Source organism: Idiotropiscis lumnitzeri, chromosome 7, assembly GCF_059441095.1.
Source record: "Idiotropiscis lumnitzeri isolate Australia: NSW breed Sydney's pygmy pipehorse chromosome 7, RoL_Ilum_1.0, whole genome shotgun sequence".
In the NCBI taxonomy this organism is placed as follows: domain Eukaryota; kingdom Metazoa; phylum Chordata; class Actinopteri; order Syngnathiformes; family Syngnathidae; genus Idiotropiscis; species Idiotropiscis lumnitzeri.
This window is the reverse complement of record NC_142397.1, coordinates 1,966,270-1,990,658: the sequence shown is the minus strand read 5'-3', so window position 1 is coordinate 1,990,658 and position 24,389 is coordinate 1,966,270. Positions and strand designations below refer to the sequence as shown.

Sequence of the window (24,389 nt, the reverse complement as noted above, 5' to 3'; positions counted from 1 at the left end):
TTCTGATTAAGAACGCAGGGTTAGAAGATTAAAGAGCGGCAAACAAAATGAAAGCAGTTTAAAGACCAATCCTGGTATTCATCAGAATACCAAAAACCTTAAACGGTCTCAAAGACAAACTCGATCGGCCCGTTTTCACTTCCAACCTGTCCCATTTGTTTCATCGCTCCGACCAATGTTGAAATCGTATCATCGTCTTTGTCGCTTTAGCCGTTTTGCTTTCGGCTCTACTTACTTTTTCACAATTAGACCAGCGATTATCCCTCGGAAAGGCAAGAGTTGCTCGCGAGGATTAGGAAACAGGGGGATTAGAAATTAATTAAAACATCTGGAGTTTTGTCGCTAAATCGCGCAACATACATGCTAATAGAACGCACGAGTATGTTACAATTTTCCTGCCCGGAACCAGCAGCAACTTTGCTCGTAGACGATCGCACTGCAACTTTAAAAAAAAAAAAAAAAAAGCTTGAATTTTTATGACCTTTGACCTCAGAATTTTCTTTCGGTCAGAGTGTGACCCGGAGAAAAACAATACTTGACTATCATTGCCAACATAAGGTCCTTGACCTTTTTGTGACACAACATTAATCGTATAAGCTGTTAAGCGACTGTATCCTGATGACTACACGCCGGGCGAGCTCCGTGAACTTCATTTTCCGGGCTTGTATTCCATTGACGGGATTATGGAAAGGAAGACCGTAACACTGAAATGTTGAGATGTGCCCGCCGAGTGAGAGACACCGGAGGACGTATCGTAGTGACGTCATATTTGGAATAATGATCCCCAAAATGATTCGTGCGCGATTAGAAATGGCGGCAAGCGGCGACGAAATGCAACACACCAATAACATACAAGCAGCAGTCAAAGGGTTAAAAAGGATGTAATCTTTTCACGACTTTTTTTTTCTGATGTGACATCTTTTACATGCTCAAAAGAAAGAAAAAAAAAAAACACAAACTTGATAAATACAACAAATGTGAAAACAAAATTCACTGATAATGTTTTGTAATATAGTTGCAAAAAAAAAAAAAACAGTACGATAAGTATTGCACACTGTTTTGTTTTAAATATGCAAATGCTCAACAAAGAATGCCTTTTCACCATGCGCCCCCCCCCCCCCCCAAAAAAAAATAATAACGTACGTAAAGTACTTTTTGTTCCCCACAAAAACGGTACAATTTGTCATTGTTTGTTTTGCTTAAAAACAGAAAGGCCATGATGGTAAAGCATCATGATGTCAAAAGCGTCTCGCCCCCCCCAAAAATGACTTTTTAATGAATTAAAATATTCATGAGCTCTGCATCAAAACTACAGAAAACACGAAACTGTCATGAAAAAGTTTTGATTGTAACACTGCAGTTCGACACGTTCCGACATTTTCCATGAACCTCCGAAGGGCGTCGCGCCGTTCAAGTCCTCGGGCGCCCCCCCCCCCCCCCCCCTCCAAACGGGAGCGCCTTAATACTTGTTGTGCCACTCGCATTGGCCGACGCTCACCTCCTCGATGTCCAAGTTTTTCCTGGATTTGTAGATAAACTCTCCGATGGCCACGAAAACGGAAAGTACCAGTCCGGCCGCGAGCACGATGAAGATGCCGCCGATGTTCTCCACGCCGAGAGCGCTGGCCTCTTTGCTGTCCTCCTCGGGGCAGCCGTTGCCCCGCCACCATTTCTCCTTCATCATGTGCAGTTTGCCTTCCTCTTGAAGCTGCAGGATGGCGATGGTCACTTTGTCTCGGTACGGGGAGCCTGCGGAAGACGGAGGACACGACGCTCTGTCGCAGTTCGAGCCACGGGAGCTTTTCGAGTCTTTCCTTGCCAATGTTTTCAGTTGTTTTGTGTGTAAATGCTTTTTTCCATGTTGTGCTTTGCCTGTCTGTGAAGCACGTTGAGTTATCTTGTGTACGAAATGTACCGAAATAAAATTTCAGTAACGCCCTGTTTCTAGCTTGGTGGCAATTGCGGAAAATCTCTCGGCCGACCGAGGAACTCTGGAAATGTCCAAAATGAGCCTCAAATGTGCGCCTAAAACCAAAATGACAAAACTTCGTGTGGCTTTTCAGGCATGGACTCTTGGGACTTTTTTTTTTGTGGGTCTGCTCAGGAAGAGCATGTTTACTGATTCATCACATTTTGGGAACTGCATTTTCTGCCGCATCCGAGGCTGAGAAGGCAAAATGTTCACAATTTGGCATGACTCATTTGCACGCAACTTTCCTAATTGGTTGCAAACAGACAAAATGGCAGACTTCTGTTTTTTGGGGGTTTTTTTAAAGCTTTTTTTGTCGGTCTCGTGGTCGACGTGCCTCCCAAATTCCGTTTTAATAATAGAAACTGGCGATCAGGGCTGCCCCCCCCCATCTAAACCTTTACCACCTGCCCACACGTATTGACAAGCATTTCAATTGTTCACAATTTAGCCTCCTCCGTTTTTCTAGTATACTGTAAATGGCTCCGATTTTTGGCAATATTATAAAATAAGTTAAAGGACCGACGGCCAAAACAACCACATGTCTTGAGACTTTTTTTGTGGGTCTACTCATGCCACCAAATTCTGTGTTGCTCTGGGAAACAAAATTTGGGGGGTGAATTTGCACCCAAAATCCAAACTTCACCAGACTGTCCTTTTTTTCAGACTTGGCTTTTTCAGATTTCTTTTTTTTGGTGACGCTACTCAAGATAGAAATGCCGACTGAATTTCTTGTTGCCTGGCGACTCAGACTTTGGAGTCCACGAGGCACGACGGAGCCCAATTGCCCCATCAAGCCTTCAAAATGGAACCCGATAAAAATGTGTACAAAGTTGGGTACCTATTGGTGTCCCCACGCCGTAGCCCTTGGAATCGATCAGCCCCCCGATCTGCGTGAGGTTGCAGTTGCGCTGGCTGATGTACTCGATGCTGGTCGACTCCATCAGGAGAGCGTAGTCGGTGGTGAGGACTCTCTGGATGCCCTCGCGGTTGTTCTTCACCAAGGCTGTGTTCTTGCGGCTGCTCATGAAGGCCCACATCTTCTCGTAGGTGGAGATCTTGGATTTCTGTTGGCACGCGAGCGGCACTTTATGATGACATCATCATCGGTCATAAAGCAGCTTGTGTAGAGAAAACTTGCCTTTGAGCGTCGTGGTCAGTATTTTGTATCGCAGGCTTACCTTGAAGAAGGTCATGGTGGAGCCGTCTCTGACCGCACCGTACTCTATTTTGGTTTGCTTGGCCAAGTCGTCGGCGGAGTCGATGGGCGAGTCCATTCTCTCTACCGTGAGAAAGGCGGCCAAGTTGGCAGTATAGGAGGAAATAATGATCAAGGTGAAGAACCACCAGATTCCGCCGACGATCCTGGTGGACAGAGCCTTGGGCATCAGCTCGGAACCTGAGAAACCATCACGACGATGCGTCACACAAACGACGACGACACATGTCGCTGTCATGGAATCAGAGAAGCGTACCTTGCTGCATGAGGGCTCCAACGCCGAACCACACGCTGTTAATGAGCGTGAAATTGTTTTCAACCACGTCCGAGTCTGGGTTGCAGGGGTGAGGATTGTACCACTCGTACGGCGTGAACCTAGTGAGACAAGTATTGATGATTAAAAATAAGAATAATGCATATATATATTAGTGCTGTCAAGCGATTCATTTTTTTGACTAATTAATCGCAAAAAAAACAGTAATTGCGATTAATCGCATTTTTTCTACTATTTTTTGTGAAGATTATAATGGATATTTACTCGAATAATATCTTGTAAATAATGTAAAATCACCAAATATGAAGTGTATTTTAAATCAACACAACAATCAGATTGTTCAAATAGCGAGAGAGAGAGAGAGAGAACTTTTGGAACGCTACATCATATGAATTGTAATGTTTTGGAACGTTACATCGTATAAATTGTAATGTTCCGGTGGTAAACGAGCGTTACCTGGCAATAACAAAGAGCACGCAGCTGACGCCGAGGCAGGCCAGCAGCACATACATCCAGATATCAGGAGACAGCGGGTTGAGGAAGGAGAAGACGCCCGGGTTGGTGCCGTTGGGTTTGTGGTAGAGGATGCTGATGCCGAGCGTCATGAAGGGCTTGGAAAAGTCGATCACCTTCTCTCGCACGTAGGTGATGGTGAGGGGGGCCACCGCCAAGTCGGCTACCTGCCGACCATAATAAAAGCGCCGCGATACCTCAGACAGACCATTTCAGAGGTGGCGAAATGACTCAGTATTTTTTTTACTTTTGTAAAAGTACTGGAAAAAAAATACTTTTTCAACTCCCATTCTTTTGTAAAAAAAAAAAAAAAAAAGTCCTTCCGTAATACTTTGTCGTTGACTTGCAAGTACTTACGTGGTCAATGAGCTCGCGCACCATGCCGTTCCATTCGCCTTTGTCGTTCTGAGCGCCGTATTTGCCGTCCGACACCAGCTTGACCTCGTAGGAGAAGCCCAGGATGTTGGAGAGCTCCTTGAGGAGGTCCAGGCAGTAGCCCTCGAAGCGGTCGTTTCCGTACAGCGGCTTGTCCGACTTCTTGTACATCACGTAGGGATTTTCCTGGAAACGGACGCGCCTTCAATGCAGTCAACTACGATTCCCGAATTTGCCACTAATCTGTCAAAGCCCCGGCGAATAGGAAAGAAGTCATTTTTGTCAAGAAAGCATGTTAAAGTGACATCTCAACTTTATATGTTGGGGGAGGAGCTAAGTTTAGCCTGGGTTGTTAGCGGAAGTTACAGAGTCTTTGTTTTTGCTACCTCATCAAGTTTTTTTTTTTTTTTTGAAGAAGAAGATGGGTTTTAAATGACAATAATCGAGGGAGGAGCTAACTTTAGCCTGGGTTGTTAACGGAGTTACTGAGTCATTTGTTTTTACATTATTGGGTCGGTGTGTTTGCAATGATACTAATAAGGGCGATACTAAACATTTTAAGTCTCAGACGAGGGCCAATTACTCTTGTTTTTTTTGTTTTTTTTTTGGGGGGGGGCAGGTTTGTTTTCTTTACCAGAATAGTGGTGACAATGAGGGTCCTGTTGGCCATGGAGTCGGTGACGTTTGTGCCGGAGTCCTTGTTGTTTTCAGTTAAATTAAGGCCAGTCTGGGAATTCCACACGCCAATCTGCAAACGACAGATTTTAAAGATGACAAAGTCAGCAAGGCTACAAAGTTTGTCTGAAGCCACCGTACACGAGCAACACGTTAGGGAGAAGATAATCAAAACACGACAAACGCGAGACGAGACGTGGACACGTTTTTCGGTGGGGAAAGGAGAAATTGGGGAGATTCAGACGACAAGAGTCGCTTAGCAAACAACGTTACTGTTGCGTTAGTCTGCCTGGGGGGGGGAGGCAGCGAAAGTACAAACCTTTTTCCACACTTTATTCAGGCGATTGTTGCCTGCGATTATCTTGCAGAAAACAATAAAGAAAAAGCACTTTTAAATGCATGACATTGGACGTTTCAAAGATAATAAAGCGAAACAAAGTGGGAAACTAAAAGTGACTTTTGGAGTTGCAGCGTCGTTGAGTAACGCGTATACTGGAAGCTAGAAAAAAAAAGATGCGTTGTCAGTCAGCGTAAAAATCGATTTCAAGGAGGCATATTGTGTAAAATCGATTTTTGAACTGCCAGCATTTTGAGTGATCTTTCAAGAACCACAAACATTTGTTGGTGACAATATAAGCGCTAAACTTAAACTTGGTCTCGCCAAAAACAGCCGTTTCGTGTTGGCTTTTCTCTTCCTCTGACCGACGTGGCAATATGAGATTCGCCGCCTAATCTTTATCTTCTATTCAAAAGCTGTGTTGATCTCAGATCCAAAGCGGTGCAACGCTCGCATCTGCAGGAATCTTGTAGTCGTAAGAGCGGTTCACAAACTTGAATTTCACAATCAAGCTGGGCGAGATGTTCATCCCGGACTATTATTGTTAAAAAAAAGATATATATATTCATCACCATCCCAGTTGAAATGTTTTTGGACGTTTAAAGCCGTCATTGGCAGTGAATGAATCAGTACAGGACTACTTTTTTTTTTTTTAATTGTTCAACAGGTCAAATATTTAAGTACAGAATGAAAACAACATTTTTGTTATCCTGCTTAAGATTCCATGGCGACAAGGAAAAAAAAAAAAAAAGTCTAGGATGATTCACCTTCTCCAAGCCGTCCTCCTTCAGGCTGATCACGTCCAAATCAAAATCTTTGCGCAGGCCGTCTGTCTTGTTAATGACAATTTGTCCCGTTAAGCCGTTCCACTGCGCCTGTGGGAAGAAGCGGGACCACCATCGAATCTCAATCATTTTTCTTTGAAATTGGCATATGGCGAAAATGCTACATCCAGTTTAGAGCACAAGTCGGAGTAAACAAGTTTTAGGAGAGGAGGAATCATTCATGACCGACGTTGCATTAGGGCCGGTCGTGGAGACGACGTTTTGTTGCGGCCTAATAGTCTGCATTGGCTGGACATTTCAAGTGTGTGTGTGTGTGAGGTTGATGATGATGTAAATGGATTAGGCAGGCAAGGCCTCCGTCTGAGTGCCGAGCGGCGGGTGGGCAGCGGTGGGCTCATGAATGCGCTCGGCGGTAATGAAGTGAGCTTCCCTTTTTGAAAAACAGTCGGCTCCGATGTGAGTAACGCGCTCGCTCATCGAGCTTTCATCCCGACGATGCGCAAATTGGTATTCTCACTCGTAAGGCTGCACACTCATCCTTTTCCATCTCGCCGTCCCTTTTTTCGCAAATAGGTCGCCATTTGTTGCTTTGCTCGGTTCAGAAATCAAATTTCACGTCAAATTTGATTTGGTGTGAATTCTATAAAAGCGAGCCCATGTCAAGTCGTTTTTTATTTTCTGGGTCCATTTCTCAGTGATAATGCCTGCATGTTCGTTGCAAAAATGTTAAAACGTCAATCAATTAGCATTGTGTAACGAGATAAAAAAAAAAATTTGAATCGGAAAATCAATTTTGATTTGACTAATTGAATCGTTAAATTGTAAAAACTGCACCCGTGTATCAAGATGCTCTACGTAACGGATCGTCTTTTTCTGAGAGAAATGTACTCCAGATAAAAATCAATTTGGCCTTTGGAGAGCTTTTACATGTTGTTACACAGTAATAAGCATGACAAAAGCTAGAGCCGTACCTTGTAAATCACACGGAATCAAACTGAATCGAATTTTTGTACTCTTTGTTAGCCTATTGCGATTAGCATTGTTTGTTAGCATGAAGCTAAGCAGACTTTCCGTCACGTATATCTCAAGGCGTTGCTGTACTTCCTTGACACCGATTACGACCAAGTTTCGGCGCCCTCTTGTGGTATCTTAAAGAAACATTCCAGTCAAATTCTCGTGGAATTGGATTTTCGGAAATTGTGTTTTTGTCGTTTAATGTCGGGGGCAAGGATTGTCTTCAATCAGTCTTTCAGCGCACATCTGTGACAACGACTTGAGCGCTAAATCCAGATGAAATGCCGCCATTAAGTTGTCCTTCTTAAATCCTCTCCAATCAAACGTGTTGATCACGCGCTGCTGGTGTCATTAGTTGTTCCGCCGCATGACATCGGGGATGAGCGTGTCATGTAGACACGCTAATGAAAGCGCAAAGCGGCGAGGCAGCCGTTGCAAGAAGGGTTGTTGGTATTCGATTGCAACCGATTAACCGAGTGATTTTTTTTTTGGCGTGGATGGCAGGCCGCCTTTGAGGCATAAAATGGAAACGCTACTTACGTCCTTGAGCATGTTCATGAAGCGCGGTCCGAAGCGCCAGGGCTTGTGTCGGTGGCACTGCAGTGAGCTGACGGTGATCTGGGCGGCGCGCTGCGAGGCCGCCGCCACCATGTACACGGCGTCGTACATCAGGGACGCTTCTGTCTGCAATCGCACATCCACAACGCACTGCAAACACTTAACTCGTTCGCTGCCATTGACGGAAATAGACGCCCAAAAATTACGTTTGTATTTTACCTGAATGAGTTAACGTGACACCACTTAAAAATTGAAAAAATGTTTTCCCCTTGAAAATGCCATTTTGTTCGGAATTATTTTGTTTCGTTTCTATTACATTACATTTTTTTTTTTTTTACTTAATGGATTATTTCTTGGTGTTCCGTTCATTTTTGTAGTGCAAAATTGTAACTAACCCTTAGTTAGCTGGTTATCACAGTTTTTTTTTTTTTAATGAGTAATCAATTCAGCAATTTTGTGTTTATTTACACAACTAGAACGGCTTTTCCAAGCTGCTCCAATTAATTCCTTCCAAAATAGATTTGTGTGTTTACGTTATCTCTCCGTGGTTCTGTGGCTTTTTTTTTTTTTTTGAGGGGTGCGCAGCCTCTTTTCACTTCAAAGAACAGTACAGTTCACGAGCAGTATTAGCATGCGAGGGGGGCGAGGGTGATTATCTTGATTAATTTTGTTTACCAATGCTGTAAATAGCCGTAAGCTTTTAATGATTCTCATTAAAGCAGATAAATCAGTAAAAGTGGAGCTGCTTAACAAGCTCTTCAACTGTCCAAATGTGTCCTATTTATTGTTTGGGGGGGGCGGATGCACCCCATTTGAGTGTAAAACTTCTCCGAGAGTCTTTTGCCAACATTTATTTATTTATTTTTTTTTTTATAGACGTGGAAAATTCAAATTAAAAATGCTGTTGCCTTCTCCACAAAAGTGAAAGGGAACAATTTCCTTTTTAGACTTTTTTAGACTTTCTCAATAATGAGAAAGTCACTCCACTGAATTTCCTTTTGAAAATCTAATTTAGCATTATTTATTTATGTATATATGTATATATTTATTTCTATCTATATATATATTTTTTTTTCTATTAATTTATTTATTTATTTATATACATATATATATATTTATTTATTTTTCATTTTTTCTTTTTTATTTAATTGTATTTTTTTATTTTATTTAATTTATTTATTTTATTCTCAAGACGGCTTTTCCGTGAAAACAAAGGCAAAGGCATCTTAGCGTTAATGCCACGGGAGAGAGCCTCACTTTGTTGTTGCAATGCACCAAATTTGCTGTTTCCGTCCACGTTACCGTACCGTCATCATGCCCTCCATCATCCCCGTCTCGGCCTTTGAAGGGGCCTGCAGCCGCTCCATGGCCCACCTCTCCACCACCGAGGCCACCTTGGGGTTGTCGATGTTGAGCAGCCGGAAGCCCGTCATGTTGACGCCGCTGTAGCGGTACGGCTCCAGGTCCAGCGCAAACAGGTCCTGCGGGGGGGGGGGGCATTTCACAAAACGTTACTTGGCTAGCATCGGGGGCAGATGCTTTAAGGTTATCATTGATACCGATCACACGAATCAGATGATGCGTCTAGATTGCGAGCGAGCAATTTTGGACTGCATAGATTTAGAGTTTTATTTCGATTGATGAAAAGCCATCACGTCAATTTGATGATGCATCGGCGTTGCGAGCGTGCTAGCAAGAATATTTCTACGGATCGTTCCAAACCGTTTTGAATGAGACATTTTATCGCGTTAAGTCGAGGTCGTCATTCCGTCCATCTGCTTGTGTGTCACCAAGCATACTTTTGACTTTTTGGATTATTTCAAATCACGCTTGTTTATTATGACGAGCAATCACGTCGATGTGACGATACGTCTACTTTGCGAGGAGGTCGGTGTTTGTGCGTCAACTGTTGTATTTTTTGAACTGAGGCATTATTTTCAGTCGTTCTGTCCGCAGTTTTGACTTTGTAGATGATTTGGAGTCACTCCGTTTTCTTTCCACCGTTCTAAATGAAAGTTAGCGTGACTGACAATCACATTGGAATCATTTTGCAATCTGACATCGTGTTTTTACGGAAGCCGATTTTAGGCTGTGACTTTGTGGATTCTTTTGGTGTCACGCTGGCCTGCTTACCAGCGTGGTGAAGAAGAAGTGGTAATATTCCGTCATCATCCCCATGGACAGGATCTGCAAAGGGTTGAAAGGCAGAATGTTTGAGCAGAAAATGCGGGCGCTTGTCATGCTTGCAATTGATTTTCTTTGCAGATTTAGTTTTCTAAATGTGAAGTCCCGTCTCTGTCTGCTGGGATTTCCAATTTGACTCATCTTGCGTGTGGTCAATATTAAGCCAAGAGCTTCTTAAAATGTCTGTTGCATTTTTAGCCTCCCAAAAAATGCAATAAAAAAGGAATATTACTTATTATAAGCAGAATTATCTGGAATAAAACTGGAAAATTTCACTTGAAAGACTAAAAAAAAAAAAAAAAAATCACAGTTGTCTCAAAAAAAAATGTTTACAGTTGGTATAAAAAGTCTGCATGCCTTCTGTTCAAATGTTTTTGTGATTTAAAAAAAAAAAATTAATTAAAAAAATTAAAATAATTAGATTGAGTTTTTTTCTTATTTTTCTTTTTTATATATTATATATATATATAAATTTTTATTAACAAAATTAAAAAAATAAAAATAACTAGATTGAGTTTTTTTCTTATTTTTCTTTTTTATATATTATATATATATATATATTTTTTTTTTTTTTTTGAGTGGTAAAGAGCAGGCTTTTTCTTTTTCTGACATTTTTTTCCTGCTTTCTGGCAGAAACCGGATTATTTTCTGCAAACACTGACTGATATAATTGTCAAGATCAAGTCAAACAACCCCACAGCACGGCCCTGAAATTCAACTTAGATTTCAAAATTTGGCAAAAACTTTCTTGAAAACTCTTTGTTGTGGGACTCCTTCCGTCCTTTTGGCACCAAAATTTGGAGAACGTCTGCTGTCGCTGACCTGCTTGAGGACGTCAGCAGACGTTTGGTAGGAGCAGTCGAAGATGACGTAAAACTCTTTGCCCTTCTTCATCTCCTTGAGGAGCGGCCGCGCGTCTTTGCTTCCCATCGGCAACTGGCGGATCTTGATTTTGATGCTGTATCTCGACGGAGCTTTGATCAGCTCCTGCAAGCGAATCAGACCTTCAACACACAAACGGCATGATTAGTTCAGACGCTCTATTATTTGGGCCGACATCATTTCTCCGGTTTGAACACGGAATATAATGACAAAGGGCGTGCTGCATTTTTGATATGTCGAGCTGCACGATGAATCCTATTTTAATCGCGATCGCGTATTTCGATAAACTGATCGTGGGCGATATTTGATTTGAAATGCGGGCTGTGTTGCATATCTAATCAAACAGGTGGCGAATGTCTTCAGTTCGCAAGCGAGCGCAATCTGCTGATGAGAGAAAAAAAAAAAGCAAAGTGAAAATTGGAGATGAGAAGCATCGTGGTGAGGAGCTTGCGTCTCGAAAGGGATCAAATTCTTTTAAGGCAGTGCTTCTCAATTAGCTGGGCGGGGCCCCCTGGGTGGTGGTGGGGGGGGTGACCCTGGGGAACATGCTTTTCCCCCCGCCATATTACAAGAAAGTGTAATTGCACATCCACTCCAGTAGGTGGCGCTTTTTTTTTTTTTTTCATTATCGTGATTTCTTCGTTGAAGTAGTGCAGTAAAAATTCACATCAAATGAATGATTTATTGTGAATACAATATTGGACCGAATAATACTGATTAGCTTGGCCTGTTTAAAGTGTTTAAAAAAATTGCTTAAATCCTGGCAGTCTAGAACAACTCCAAATGACCCGAACCGAACAAGCACAATTTCAGATCCATCGTATTGTTTTTTTTTGTTTGTTTTAAGATTTTCAGGACTAACCCGTGGCATCCTCGTAGACCACGGTGACCGTCTTCCACTTGTAGTACTGCACAATGTCCAGCACGGCTCGACTTATGGAGGCATATTCGGGATAGAGGTTAATGTAGAAGCTGTCTCGGTTGTCCACGGACGGATGCTTCCAACGGGTCTGGATGTGAGGGACTTCCAGGGCGTTACAGATGGACTGGACGGCGCTCACCGACGAGCTGTGCGACGGTCCGAACACGGCCCCCACGCCCAGCGCCAATTGGTCGCAGGCTGGGAATTGCAAGACAAAAAGTAGAAAATGGGAAAATGACAATCATTCAATACTTTCTTCAAATTGAACGACGAGCGGGCTTAAAGTTGAACCTTGAGGCACGCCACGTTACTTTGCAGCCTTGCAAGGAACAGATATCCAAACTTGCCTAAAAAGTTCTGCGAGTCAGGTTGGGTAAAAAAAAAAACAGCACCAGAGAGGCCAGCAGAGATTTATTTCGGTTAAAAAAAATAAATAAAAATTCTGACCTCTTCTGGAGGCCTCGAAGCTGTCGAAGAGATTTATTCTCTGGACGTCGTAGGTCAACGTGGTGTTTGGCATGAGGGTCCGGTTCCTGTTGATGTTGGTCACGGCAAACTTGAAGGCCAGCTCCTCCACACTGATGGGCTCCGTCTCCAGCGTCTCAAAGATGCCGCCTGAGTCCAAAGCAGCAAACAAAACCGTCAAACGGGCTCAGTTCCGAACAACGCAAAACAATCCACAATAAGATCCTTCGGTGAGCACTCGTTACAATTTCTCCTCTTGAAATAGAATTCAAGGATGACTGGTGGCGTTTCCCGGGAAACTATTTTATATTTGTGATCACCGGGCGACTCGAGGACAGCACCTGCGGTGTTTTATCAGAAGACTTTGTGAAAGCTAAATGCAAGGAATGAACTCAAAGTTTTTGTTTTTTTTACGGCAATATCGAAAAATTCATCCATCTTTTTTTTTGCAGCCTCACTCTTCATGTTGCTTATTTGCTCTGACTGATTATGAATATGACATAATGTTGCGTCACGTTTGAAAGCGGATTTAATCCCATTCAGAGAAAAGCTTCACCTACATTTTGGGAAAAGCCTGTTCCCGCTCGGACGAGGAGACACACCCGGCCTCACTCGCGGGTCGTCGCGTCTTCTGAATGTCTTGGCTTTCTCTTTCGTGAGCGCGTTGAGTCGTCGTTTGGCGAACGTCTTTAATCGGCCTTTTCGCTCTGACGTTCTGCAAATGTCTTTGTCTTAAGCTCTAAATCTTCCCTTGGGAATTTTGATGATGATCAACGCAGACGTCACATTTTGGCTACAGGAGAGCGATTGTTTTGTGTGCACCACGGGTGTCAAACTCAAGGCCAGGGGGCCAGATCTGGCCCGCCGCTTCATTTTATGCGGCCCGCCAAGGCACATCATGCACAACTTTGTGTGTGTTGCAAAAATACAAAAATTGCAAATTGTCGTCAATTTAAAAAAGTCTTTTTTTTTTCTTTGTTATTCATCACACTTTTAAATCCCAAAAGTTGTGTTTGTAGTTTATTTGCTGCTTGTGGATGCACGGAATGCAGTATGGAAGCGCTTCTGACTGCTTGCTTCCACTCAAATAAACGTCAAGACTCCTCCGGATTGCAAACATTACTAACATAAAATTGTTGACAGTTTCCCGGTTTCTGTGCAATGAGCCGCTTGCTGCTTCACCAAGTCTAAAGACATTATTATGTGAGAACGCATGTAGCAGCTTGCTGTGCTTTGGAAGGCTTTTAGCCCAAAGAAAGAAAGTCCTTCTACAAAAAAGAAAAAAATAGAGTAACGTTAAGGCCAGACAAAAAAAAAAAAAAGATCCAAAAGGCTTTCAAATGTAAATCAGCCCAAAGGTTCTTTTTAATAGTCTCATTCCGAATTCTAATACGGACACGTTATTTGTTTGTTTTGCATACGGTGACATTGTCGAGGGCACGCAGACTCAAAGCCACTTTTCCTTTGACTTATTTTCTGTTTTTCTTCTGCCGTCGCCACAGAAGGTAATTTTCAAATGAGTAGGTGAGATAAATCAAAATGCGCGTGTCAATTGTTTCGGTGAAATCAAAAATAGCCAAAAGAAGAGAATACAAACGATGAGCGGTGGGAGGCGGTGCCCACGTCACAGCCTAGATGTGCTTCTGCCATGTTGACACGCGAGTGCGCGACTAGTGCTACGCTTAGTGACCACTCCCACAGTGGCGCAGCCCTCCCACTCGCAGACTCGCCATTAATTGCAGGACGAACCTGCAGACAGTTTGCTCCGGGAACAATTTATCAACACTTCTATTATTTCTTATCGGACTTCGCTACATCCCAAAATGTTGTGCAAAAAAATTACAAAAAATAAAAATAAAAAATGAAGCCTTGAGTATTTCTCAAACGCATTTGAAGCATTTTAAAAATGCCGCAAAGACAAGAGGTCACCGCACTCCGCAGCCACGTATGAAAATGTGATTTAAAAAAAAAAAAAAAAAAGTATTTGTCTTTTTGAAACGCGTCCATGGACTCCTTGGTTGTGAATGACCTTTTTCTTTTGGAACGCAAACTGAGAGCGCCTTGTCTGCGTCGTGTCGCTCACTTTGGGAAAAAAAAAGTGCTCCCGTCACAAGCAGCTGCTAGCAGCTCCTACGAAAAGGCTTCCGAATTCTGCACACATCGAATTAATGCATCAATCAAGCATTTTTCAAACACACACACACACACACACACACACACACACACACACGTCTCTTCCAAACAGATGGTCCGTTTTGTGCACGGGGCCAAAATAGCTACTCCCCCCGCCCCCCCCCCGCACTATGTAGATTTTCTGATTTACATCTTGGTAGCCGACCTCTAATCACACAAACACAAAATCATGCGCACCCACCGCATGAATAATCTCCAAAGCGCTGCCAACACGACAAGCAAAGACAACAAGGAAAGCAGATTCATTTTTGCGGTTTTTGTTTTGTTTGTATTTGTGAAAAAAAAAGCAACATGAAATGCAAATGCACGGAGAAATATTAATATTGTGGTTGTATTTTGCGCTGGTGTATAATTGCACTGACATATTTTGGACTAAGATCACCCCACAGTGAGTAAATTATTAAAGTAGTGTATAAAAGTACAAAATTATTAAATCTAATAATTTAATGCATAGAATTAAATCCAAATTATTCGTTTATTTATTTAGAATTGCATATATTTAAAATATGACCTTATTAGTGTATTTACGTTGAACAATTACAGTCGAAGCATCATGGAAAATTCATATCGCCTTGCTCAAGTCGAAAAAAGTTTTAAACTTTTATTTTGCGTACAACTTACCACATTAGGCTACTATGTCCATCCGTCCATTCATTGTATATTTTTTTAATCAATAAACAAGCATGAAAAAAACGAACAGCTAATTCAAATTGTGTTCTATTTACAAAAAAAAAAATTTAAAAAACGTTTTTAAGGTCTTGAGAATTTTTCTTTTTTTTAACTTTTTCATTATTGATCAGTAATTTCTAATAACACTGATGAACACACCATTAGCACGTCACCCTGTTCAATATTTCGCAACAGCTCCTCCTAGAGGTGGAAGGCAGTTAATTATTTCTGCCTCAAGTTGACTTTTCATATGTCTTCTCGTTAACGCCATCCAACGGGCCGGCAGCATGAGCGAGCTTATTTGCCGAACGCCGGCGAAGCAACGAGAGCACCCGCTCGTTCACGTCCAATCATGTTCTTGATTTGCACAGAGCGAGCATGCGGACCTTCTTTCCTTCAAATGGCTTTTTTGCTTGCGCGTAATCAGCAGCATCAAATCAAGCTTAGCCAGAGAAATTGAACAGAGCGACTGTACGCGTGCAAAGCCCGGAGCTCTTTGTGTTTGGACGAAGGCGAAGGCGCTGATGGTTTTGTTACGCCGCCTATCAGGAAATGAGTTTGGAGATCTTCTATCTGAGATGCAATCACTGCATCACCACCACGACCGTCATTATCGAACAGCGCGTGTGAAAAGAAGAGTGGGCTAGCTCCATTTTGTCATTTTTAACTTAAAGGAGGAGTTTACAATTTTTTTGTCTTTCACAACTTTTGTCATCCGTTCCTTAGCGGCGCTTTGATGTTGTTTTGCTCGGGCAAATGCCGAGTATTAAAAAAATATTGCTTTGGCGCCACCTGGTGGAACCGTGGTGGCAAGCACTGATGTGGAACTGAGGGGAGGAGCTTTGATTACTAAGCCATAGCTTTGTCTAATAGAAAAAAAGGTGCTTTGCTGCCATCTTGTGGCATCTAAAAAAAATTTTTTTGTTTTTGGGCATACTGAAAGTTTATATACAATACAATTTTATTTATATAACGCATATATCATTTTAGTTTATATTGTGGACATATAGTTGTACGTTTATATATCATGACTATTTGTGCACATTGCTGTTGCAGTTTTTTTATACCAAAATTTATAAACTAGATGACACTTTTACAGTAAAAGCAGAGTATACAATTTTTTATTTTATTTTTTGCATTTGTAATAATTTTTTCCTTGTTACCTGTTTCTCGAACCTTTCCGCTATATACCACCTAAAAATAAAATACTTAAGTTCATTCATCAAAAGTGAGGCAGAGGTTTCATGAATAAAAACTATTTTTAAAAATATTGTAAAAAGTAAAAGAAAATATAAATTCGTGTACAGTTTGATAATTGACAATGCGCTTAAATACAGAAAAGTAAACAAACTATTTGAATTCAAATGTATTTCAGGTAAAAGCGAAATAAAAATATTACCTAAATAAAAACTGTTGGAAAAAAATTATAATCTTGGATGCAGGTGTACTTCATTAAGTTTCAAAATAATAACATAAAATATAATGTGGTAATATTTGGTTATATTTATTAATTGATGGATAAGTTCAGCAACAGGTGGAATTTTTTTCTGACACGTCATAGCCATAAATTACAAATGATGGGAAAGATCTGTACTGCGCAAGCTTTTATAGGTCAAACACACACACACGCACACAAAAAATATATCAACGAAAAAAATCTAATGTGCTGCAAAAAAACCCCAAAAACATTTATGGACACATTCGGGCAATCTCGGACTAAAATTTGCCATAGACCAGTGTAATGATTGTCCTAGATGATACTCAGCATCCCGCTTGGTGCAACATCGTGTAAAAGAACCCAGTCGACTCTCTTGTCGCGCAACACTGCTGCAATGACTTCTCCAAAATCAAATTTTGCTTTGGGCCCCGTGGAGGCGCCAGCCAGCTCGGCTTTCACGTGACGAATGTTTATCTCCTCGTGCCTTCCCTCTCACAAAAAAAAAATATAAATAAATAAAAGTTAAAAAAAAGCAACCCAAAAATATAGGGTGGCTTGAAAACGAGACAATTCCAGCTGGATTGTTGACGAGCTGGATTTTGAAGCTCATTATAACGTCTCCAATAACAGAACTTCTTCTGCTAATTGTATCAGCGGATTCATCTGTCTTGCTCCATTTTCAAGGAAGCACAGCCCATAAAGCTGCAGCCGATGCATTATGGAACTGAACAAAGCTGAATTTATCTGCGAGTCGATTTTTTTATAGGGCGAATTGCATATTCTGTTTGCAGGCAACAAATAGGTCACTGCATCCACTAAATGAATGAATGAATGGCCTTTTTTTTCCGTTTCTCAACAAGCCCGAAAATTCAGCAAGCGTGTGAATACTGCTGAGAATGTGCCCGCAACACGACCCCGCCAAACTGATAAAAAAAAAATGTAGACTACAGCTTGAATAAACTGAATTTGATAAACACAACTGACACAATTTTCGCCACCGTTTCTCCTTATTTCTCCTTCCTAGACGCGCACGCGCACACGGACACGCGCTACGTGAGTTGGAGCGCTAAGCTCCGCCTTCTTAAAGAGCCCGTGTCGCGGACTTTGAGCAGCCTTTTCTACAGCGCCCCCTGGAAAGTTGAAAATGTGTAAGAAACTCGTGCTCTGAATTGAACAAAAATGTCGTCCATTTTACTGCAAAGCAGCCATTTTGGGGCAAATTCCAAGGGCTCGTACTTGGATAGACTCCAATGAGGTGATTTGCCCCCCCCCCCCAAAAAAAAACAATTGAAAGCAGCTAAGCTAGCTAGACAGGTGCAGCTAAATTTCACACACAACTGTCTACCACCCATCTAATGTTGGCGGAGCTTAGCTATTTCGGCTTATGTGAATTTATACCCAAGCCTCGTACGTTGAAAAGTGCTGACCAGAAGGCCTGTAGAGTTGGAAACAAATTAGCCCCTCAAAAGCATCGAGAACATATGCTGGAAATAGACCAGGAAGTCAGCCATTTGGGTGTGAGGCAGTCATTTTGGAGCGAATTCATCAAATTACGAGCTGTAGAATTCTCAACAAAATGGCTGCTTCGAACTAAAATAGGTACGTGTACTTCATGCTATTTCTTGTGTCCTGATACCTAATTTATTCTTAATCAATGAAACTTGAGTCTGCAGCTACTTTTGACTAATGTTTTCATTTGAAGGTGGCGAGGGTCATGCAGGGTTCCCCAAAAGATTTTCTCCTTGATACAAACGCTTGCAAAACCTGCTGAATAGTCGGGTAAGTTGTGGATGTTGCCCACAAAAGTGAGTGTCTGTCTTACTATGTTTTTAGGTCAGACGGTGCTGTGGGGCAATGCATGCTGGGAGGTCATGAAAACAAAATTGCTGCGGGGAGACTGCCATCGGCCTCGAGCGCCACGCTTCTGTTACCTCCTTCAGATGAAGACCAAACATCGACAACAAGCCTTGATGCCAAGTAAGATTTTTGAGGGGGGTTTTCTTTTGCAAATCCATTTATCTAAATGCGTAAAAGCTAGCCGATGACAAGACTTAAATATTCATCATGTAACATTTCATTCTGCCAAATCAAAGTCGAAATAGGAATTAGTGTCTTTTTGAGACTGGGTTCAGTACCTAATAATGTTGAAAATCAGTCTTGTTCCTTGTCAAATTTGAAGGCGGGGCTTACACTCAGTGGCTCTCCAATGATGTTTTGCTAATTATGAAGCGTACTTAGCAATCGGCATCCCACCAAAACAAAAGCAACGTGATCATGCAAATCCAACGACTTCATGTTGTGCTATTTGGAACCACTTTTGACAGAATGCACCATACAGGATGTCGCGTAGTCTGAAATTTTCAGGACAAAATTGTGTATGATAATCGTCATTGTACAACATTTTTTTTTTAAGGAAAAAAAGTTTGATATTTTCTTGAAAAAAAGAGTAAAAGTTTATTTTAATTATATTATATTTTATTATATTCCATGATATTATTTAACATATTAATTTATTTATTAATTATTGATTTTATTATTTAATTACGTTTATTTTCTATTTGTGAGAAATTAAGTTTTTGGAGAGGAAATGTATCCTTTCAAGAAAATCTAAATATCAGGAAACCAGTCTTTTTTTAAATTTATTTATTTATTTTTTAGAAACAAGTTGGTAACCCAACGTGACTTCTTGTTGCCGTGATAATAACATCCAAACATATGTCATAAACCGTCCCACTGCCCCCTTGTGCTTCACCGTTGCCAACCGTATCACGGCGATCCGATCTCAGCGGCCTGGTGACCTAACGAACTGTTTGGTCGACTTTCACTTTCGCGCTCATGAAGGAGCGTCTTTTAGGGTAGAACTAGACAATCGTGTAGTGTGTGACTTTCTCCCAGCCTGTCAGGCCAGCGACCGCGACCCATCCAACTTGGGCGGACGCCAGCCCGCGAATGAATGAGGCGCTCCGAAGCGGCCTACGATCGCCGTTTGATGTGCTGCACTGAGCTCTCGTTGTTAGGCCGGCGAACCCCCGACACGCACGGAGTCAGAATGAGGATTATGTTTTGCTGCGTGGACACGTTCTCGACTGGTGAGATGATATTGCCGATTCAATCGAGTTGGCAAATCAAGATAAGCTTCGACCCGTTCGCTCGCCGGCTTTGACTTTCTGCATAAAGAAGATTAGCGTTGGTTGTTGAAGGATTTATCGTTATTACCGAAGCCGGCGAGAAGAGCGAAAGCCCGCCCTGTCGGACGGCGACACCTGCCAAAATGGAGGGATGTTAATTGGAGCAAATGTGGCACCATATGGGCGAGATTAGCACGGGATGAGAATGACAAAGATTAGGCCGGACTCATCTATGATTGAGACAGATTAACGACACGGAGCGCAGATTGTGACGGGAGAGAATGGTTAGGCGGCGACCTGTTATAGCTTGTCCAGTTACACAACAGAGTCGGGGCGAGCAAGGCGACGCCCTGCTGGTCGTTGAAGGAATTTCTTCCCTCCTGCGAATGTTGGGCTTTCCTCGATTTAAACTTTCTAATCAAAATGGACACGTTTACAAATGCTAAAAATGACATTCCCAGGTTTTATTATTCTGTGCTCTTTTTGTAATCTTCTAAATTGCCAGAAGATGGCGCCAAAACCCTTACTGACGGGTAAATTAGATTTTTGTTTTTATGTCGTAGTGGAGCTAGATTTAAAGTACGGAGGATTTGTGCTGTAAATTTGTAAAAATAAATGATTGAAGTTTGTGGTGTATTTTACCTAAAAATCTGCCTAAACTAAATTCACATCTAAATCGATTTGAATCCAGATGTGATCCAAATGTTCACATTTTGCTTGCAGTGTAAATGGAGCATGGAAAAAAAATCTCACCAACCTGTTTAAACTAACTGTTAACCCCGTCAAATCTCACCAATTAAGTAAGGGTTAGATTTCATCTCAGGAGTCCTGAAAGGTCAATCTAATTGTAACCGGATCTGAATCCTGTTCTGGTCTAGATTTGCTATGTTAGCACAAATTTAAATGCAGTATGAAAAACAATTACATTGTAATGCCCAAATGCTGTCTCATCTCATCTGATTTTTGTACCACTATCAATTTAACAACTAAACTGTTAAATGTGGTCCCACTCCAGATTGACTTTGGATTCAAGTGAAGAAAATGATTATGTAGGACAGGAACAGACATTTGAAGGTGCCACGTTTTAAAGTTTAAGATTTGACAGGAGTCTGAATGCTCAATCTGAGTCTACTGATTTGAATCTAGTTCTGATCCAGATTTGCCCACATGGGGAGCAATGTCAATGCAAAAAAAAATTGTTAAACCTTTTCAAATGCTGTCTAATCTCATCCGGTGACCGTAACAGCATCATCATAACAATCAAACAAGGATTTGGTTTCAGCATAATCCAGTTTGAATTTGGATTCAAGAGAGGAAAACGTTATTTGTAGGTAATGCATTTTAAGCCTCTTTGAAATTAAGCGCTCTTATTTAAAAGTCCTTTTTCTTTTTCTTTTTTTTGGGTGATGCAACTTGCAAGCACACTTTCTTAATGGAGCACTTTTATCAGTGGTTGCATCAGCTAGAAAAGGGCCAATTACATGGCCTTTCTCGTCAACTTTCAAAGGGCTTCGTCCGTAAACAGGGGACAGATTTCAAAGTGTGCGTACCCCAACCCGCTCATTATTCCGTCGCTGCTGTGTATCAGTTTCCCGTGGCCGCGGGCCAAAAGGCGAGCGAGTGCCAGCCGCGATGCGTTCACATGCATCGGCAGTCCTCCTCTGACCCGCGCTGGCAACGTGGACGGGCAGGCCTCTGGCAGGCCAAGACCAAATGGATTAACATGATTTCAATCTTGTTGTGCCCGAGCCCGACAACCACCCTCACAGTGATTGTTGTCGTGATTATTATTTGCGGGGGAAATACAGAAAACACAAATAATCCAGTCTCGAAACTTGTGAACATAATAGAATAGAAGGAAATCCAAATGTGAGTGGTTTTTTTTGTGTTATTCAGATATTATTTATATGATAAAATGCTTTAAATGTAATCTTGTTGCATTCATTGTTTTATGCGAAAAATATACATCAAATATTTACTTTTTTAAGAGACTACTGCATACTCGTTCATTGAGCACGCAGAACTAACTTTTTAAAATACATTCAGTCCTCTATAAAAGTAACAGTAGCGGGTGTTTCTAATATTTTGGTCACCTCATTTCAAGGAGCGACCGAGTCAAAATATTGGAAATGGCTGCGGTTGTGACACAGCTTGGTTGTGCAACGTGGCAATTGCAAACTACCGAAATTGATTGCATTTTATTTCATTATATTACATTGCATAGTTTTTTTAAATGAAATAATGTCATATCAAATTATTAGGAATAAAAAAATTATTTTAGATATTTTTCTGACAATTATCATTTTTTTGATTAACTTATTTAATCCATTTTTTAAAGTACCACAGTAAATTTGATGATTTTTAAAATAACATGCACCTTTTTTTTTCAGTTAAAATGCACATTAAAATACATTAAATTAAAAAATGTGCCTCTCCCCTACACAAAAAGGATGTAATAATATATTAAAAATATTCCGGAATGTATATTTGTGTATTCTGTCCTCAGTTGTGTCCTCATTTTTGCCCCGCTTAAAACAACAAATACTCAAATTAAAAATAATAATAATAGTAATAATAAATATGCATCAGGAATGCAACCTTTAAAAAAAATCCTACAGTTTATATTATGTCCAGGTATTTCCCTGTTGACCCCGCCTTGAGCCAAAGTGATGCTCCCGTCAGTCACTCACCAATCCTGAGCACCTGCTGCCAGCTAAGCCACAAGTCTGCCAGCAAGTAGAGCAGAGACAACAGCAGCCTTCTCCTCTTCGCCATGGTCCTCCCTGGGGGCTCCACTCGAGCATGGATATCACTTTTCCACCGAAGTCATTAAGTCATGCTGACTTCTTGCCAGTCCTCGCATCCTTGACCGTCACAATCAACTGGCCCCTGACCCGCATCGTCGTCTCACTCATTGTGAGGGGCAAGAAAGAAAAGAAAGAGAGAGGGGGGGGGAAAGAAGCTCCGAATTGTGTGTTAGAATCCTTCATGCGTGACACATGTGTTGTTTTCCATGTTCAGTGGGCACGTAGAGTCTTTTTTTTCCCGGCGCAGGCTTGAATTGAAGGATGCGAGTGAGGAGGAGGACCGCTGAGCTGCTCTGGTTGTCAAGGCAACATGGACAGGAAATATTGTTTCCCTTTACGGATTTCAAAATAAAGCTTGACCATGGTAAATGTGCTATAACCAGGAGTGTTAAACTCGTTTGAATTCCAGGACAACATGCACCCCAAAATAAAACAAATTAAAGTATATTTGTGCCCTAATAAGATATATATTTTCATTTTTTTTGTTCCAAATTATCTGAGCAATCTGGACTTTTTTAAACAATATTTCATATAAGTGTAGATAAAGTTCAACATCCAGCTCATCACACCAAACAACTTTTTTTAAATGGGTACGGTTGTCCCCCTGTCTTGTAAATGTCCGCTTCAAATAAATACACAATGTGGCAGTGCATTAAAAAAATGTTGACTGATATTTTGCCATATTTCGTCTCTTAAAGTATTTCTATGGGAGATGTTCCTTTTTTTCTAAAGTGGCATAGCATTTATATGACGAGGGCTTGCGTTTTCAACGATGTTCACATTAAATTCTGAATAAGAGCAACTCGTTTTAGAAATTAATTTAAATGCTCATCAGTGCGCCCTCCAATGGACAAAATGAGCAACGATAGTTATTCTCATTGAAAAATTGCAGTTGCCGAGATGTGACAGCTCTGCACAAAACCAAGAAAGAAACCTGAAGCATAGAGTGGGAAGTACTTTTACAGTAGAGTATTTATGTTTATGAAGACTTTGTTTTAAAAGTTTTTAATCCATGCAGTACATTCAAGAACATATCTGTACTTCCTACTTACGTCATCAAAAGAGCCTCGTTACTTTCTGACAAAAAATGTAAGTCTGTTCCCAAGGTTAGCAAAGCAATGGGAATACACATTATGTATACTTAAATGACAGTAAACATTCATTTTTACTCTTGTATTTAATTACATATCTGAGTCTGTTCTCTTTTTTGGGTTTGTTTAAGTACAGAGGTTGAATCAGTGATTCTACTTTTGCTTTTTCCTGTCCTTTTTTTTTTTTTTACAGTATCTATACTTCTATTGAGTACGGCGCTTTTGCCACCTATGGAGGAAATCACGTGATTTTTAGAATATTTAGCGAGTGAATATTTTCTGTCTGAATATTCACTACTAACTAAGTTTACTCAATCAATGCAAGTCAAATTAATTTATGTTGCGCTTAAGTTACAAAAAAATTCCAACGAAGGATACATTTATTTTGACATGTAGCATTTGTCGTTTCCGGCTTGTTTGTGCTACTAGCCGCCATCTTGACGCAGCCGGCCTTTCCCTCCCGTGCGGGCGCCCAATTGAGGACACGGGCGAGCTTGCTGATCCGCAAACATGGATACGTCGTGAAGATTAACTTCAAATCTGTCAGCGGTCGACCTCGACAACGTCTTTGCTTGGGTACACCGAGGAATGATGATTAAATCTTTGCCGCGCTGCCGATGCGGGAGGGGGAACGCAAATGGCAAATGTAATCTTGACAACTGCTGGTTGTTGCCTTAAAGAATGAGCAGCTTCTCAAACTGCGGTCGGCGAGCTCTAACTCCTCCTTAGCCTACCGTTGGGCCAATGAAAAACTCTCATGTGATTTTGACGTCACATTACTCTAAAATTCCACTTCGGTCTATTGTTCAGGTGTGGCAAGGCGTCAAAATATTTGCGGCTTGGAAGCCCAAACTTCTGGTCAAAGTTTCTAATGTTGAACAGCCTCTGCTT

At 41.3% G+C, this 24,389-nt stretch overlaps 2 protein-coding genes across 7 annotated transcripts in view; one reads left to right on the top strand and one right to left on the bottom strand.

Annotated features, from left to right (window-relative positions):
- LOC148333043 (transcription regulator protein BACH1-like) overlaps positions 1-24,389 on the top strand; it is a 51,860-nt gene that overhangs the window by 5,714 nt on the left and 21,757 nt on the right. The window contains exons 6-7 of one of the 5 annotated variants that reach the window (XR_015844217.1): positions 18,306-18,449; positions 22,235-22,813. The gene's annotated coding sequence lies outside the window, so the exon portion shown is untranslated. Of the gene's footprint in view, positions 1-17,496; positions 17,519-18,305; positions 18,450-19,367; positions 19,982-22,218; positions 22,814-24,389 lie in introns of those variants that run through there. The other 4 variants (XR_015844219.1, XR_015844220.1, XR_015844218.1 and 1 more) reach the window with 4 other exon arrangements.
- LOC148333048 (glutamate receptor ionotropic, kainate 1) lies at positions 1,451-22,697 on the bottom strand. Of its 2 annotated transcripts, XM_088300347.1 has the most exons (16): positions 22,291-22,697; positions 12,155-12,322; positions 11,648-11,905; positions 10,726-10,907; positions 9,853-9,906; positions 9,027-9,200; positions 7,702-7,845; positions 6,130-6,237; positions 5,345-5,386; positions 4,985-5,098; positions 4,333-4,536; positions 3,919-4,142; positions 3,445-3,563; positions 3,151-3,368; positions 2,811-3,036; positions 1,451-1,749 (listed from the first exon to the last, which is right to left on the bottom strand). In XM_088300347.1, the coding sequence occupies exons 1-16, from the start codon at positions 22,373-22,375 to the stop codon at positions 1,460-1,462; spliced, it is 2,610 nt and encodes an 869-aa protein (XP_088156473.1). In that variant the 5' UTR covers positions 22,376-22,697; the 3' UTR covers positions 1,451-1,459. The 2 variants fall into 2 exon arrangements, with proteins under 2 accessions (XP_088156473.1, XP_088156475.1); XM_088300349.1 differs by lacking the exon at positions 5,345-5,386 and having other exon boundaries at positions 22,291-22,695.

Coding starts and splice junctions, on each gene's coding strand:
- LOC148333048 (XM_088300347.1), bottom strand. CDS start 22,375: ATGGCGAAGAGGAGAAGGCTGCTGTTGTCTCTGCTCTACTTGCTGGCA. Junction 9,201..9,852: donor ACTTCTTCTTCACCACGCTG/GTAAGCAGGCCA, acceptor CCCCCCCCGCAG/GACCTGTTTGCGCTGGACCT. Junction 3,369..3,444: donor TGGAGCCCTCATGCAGCAAG/GTACGCTTCTCT, acceptor ATGGTTTCTCAG/GTTCCGAGCTGATGCCCAAG.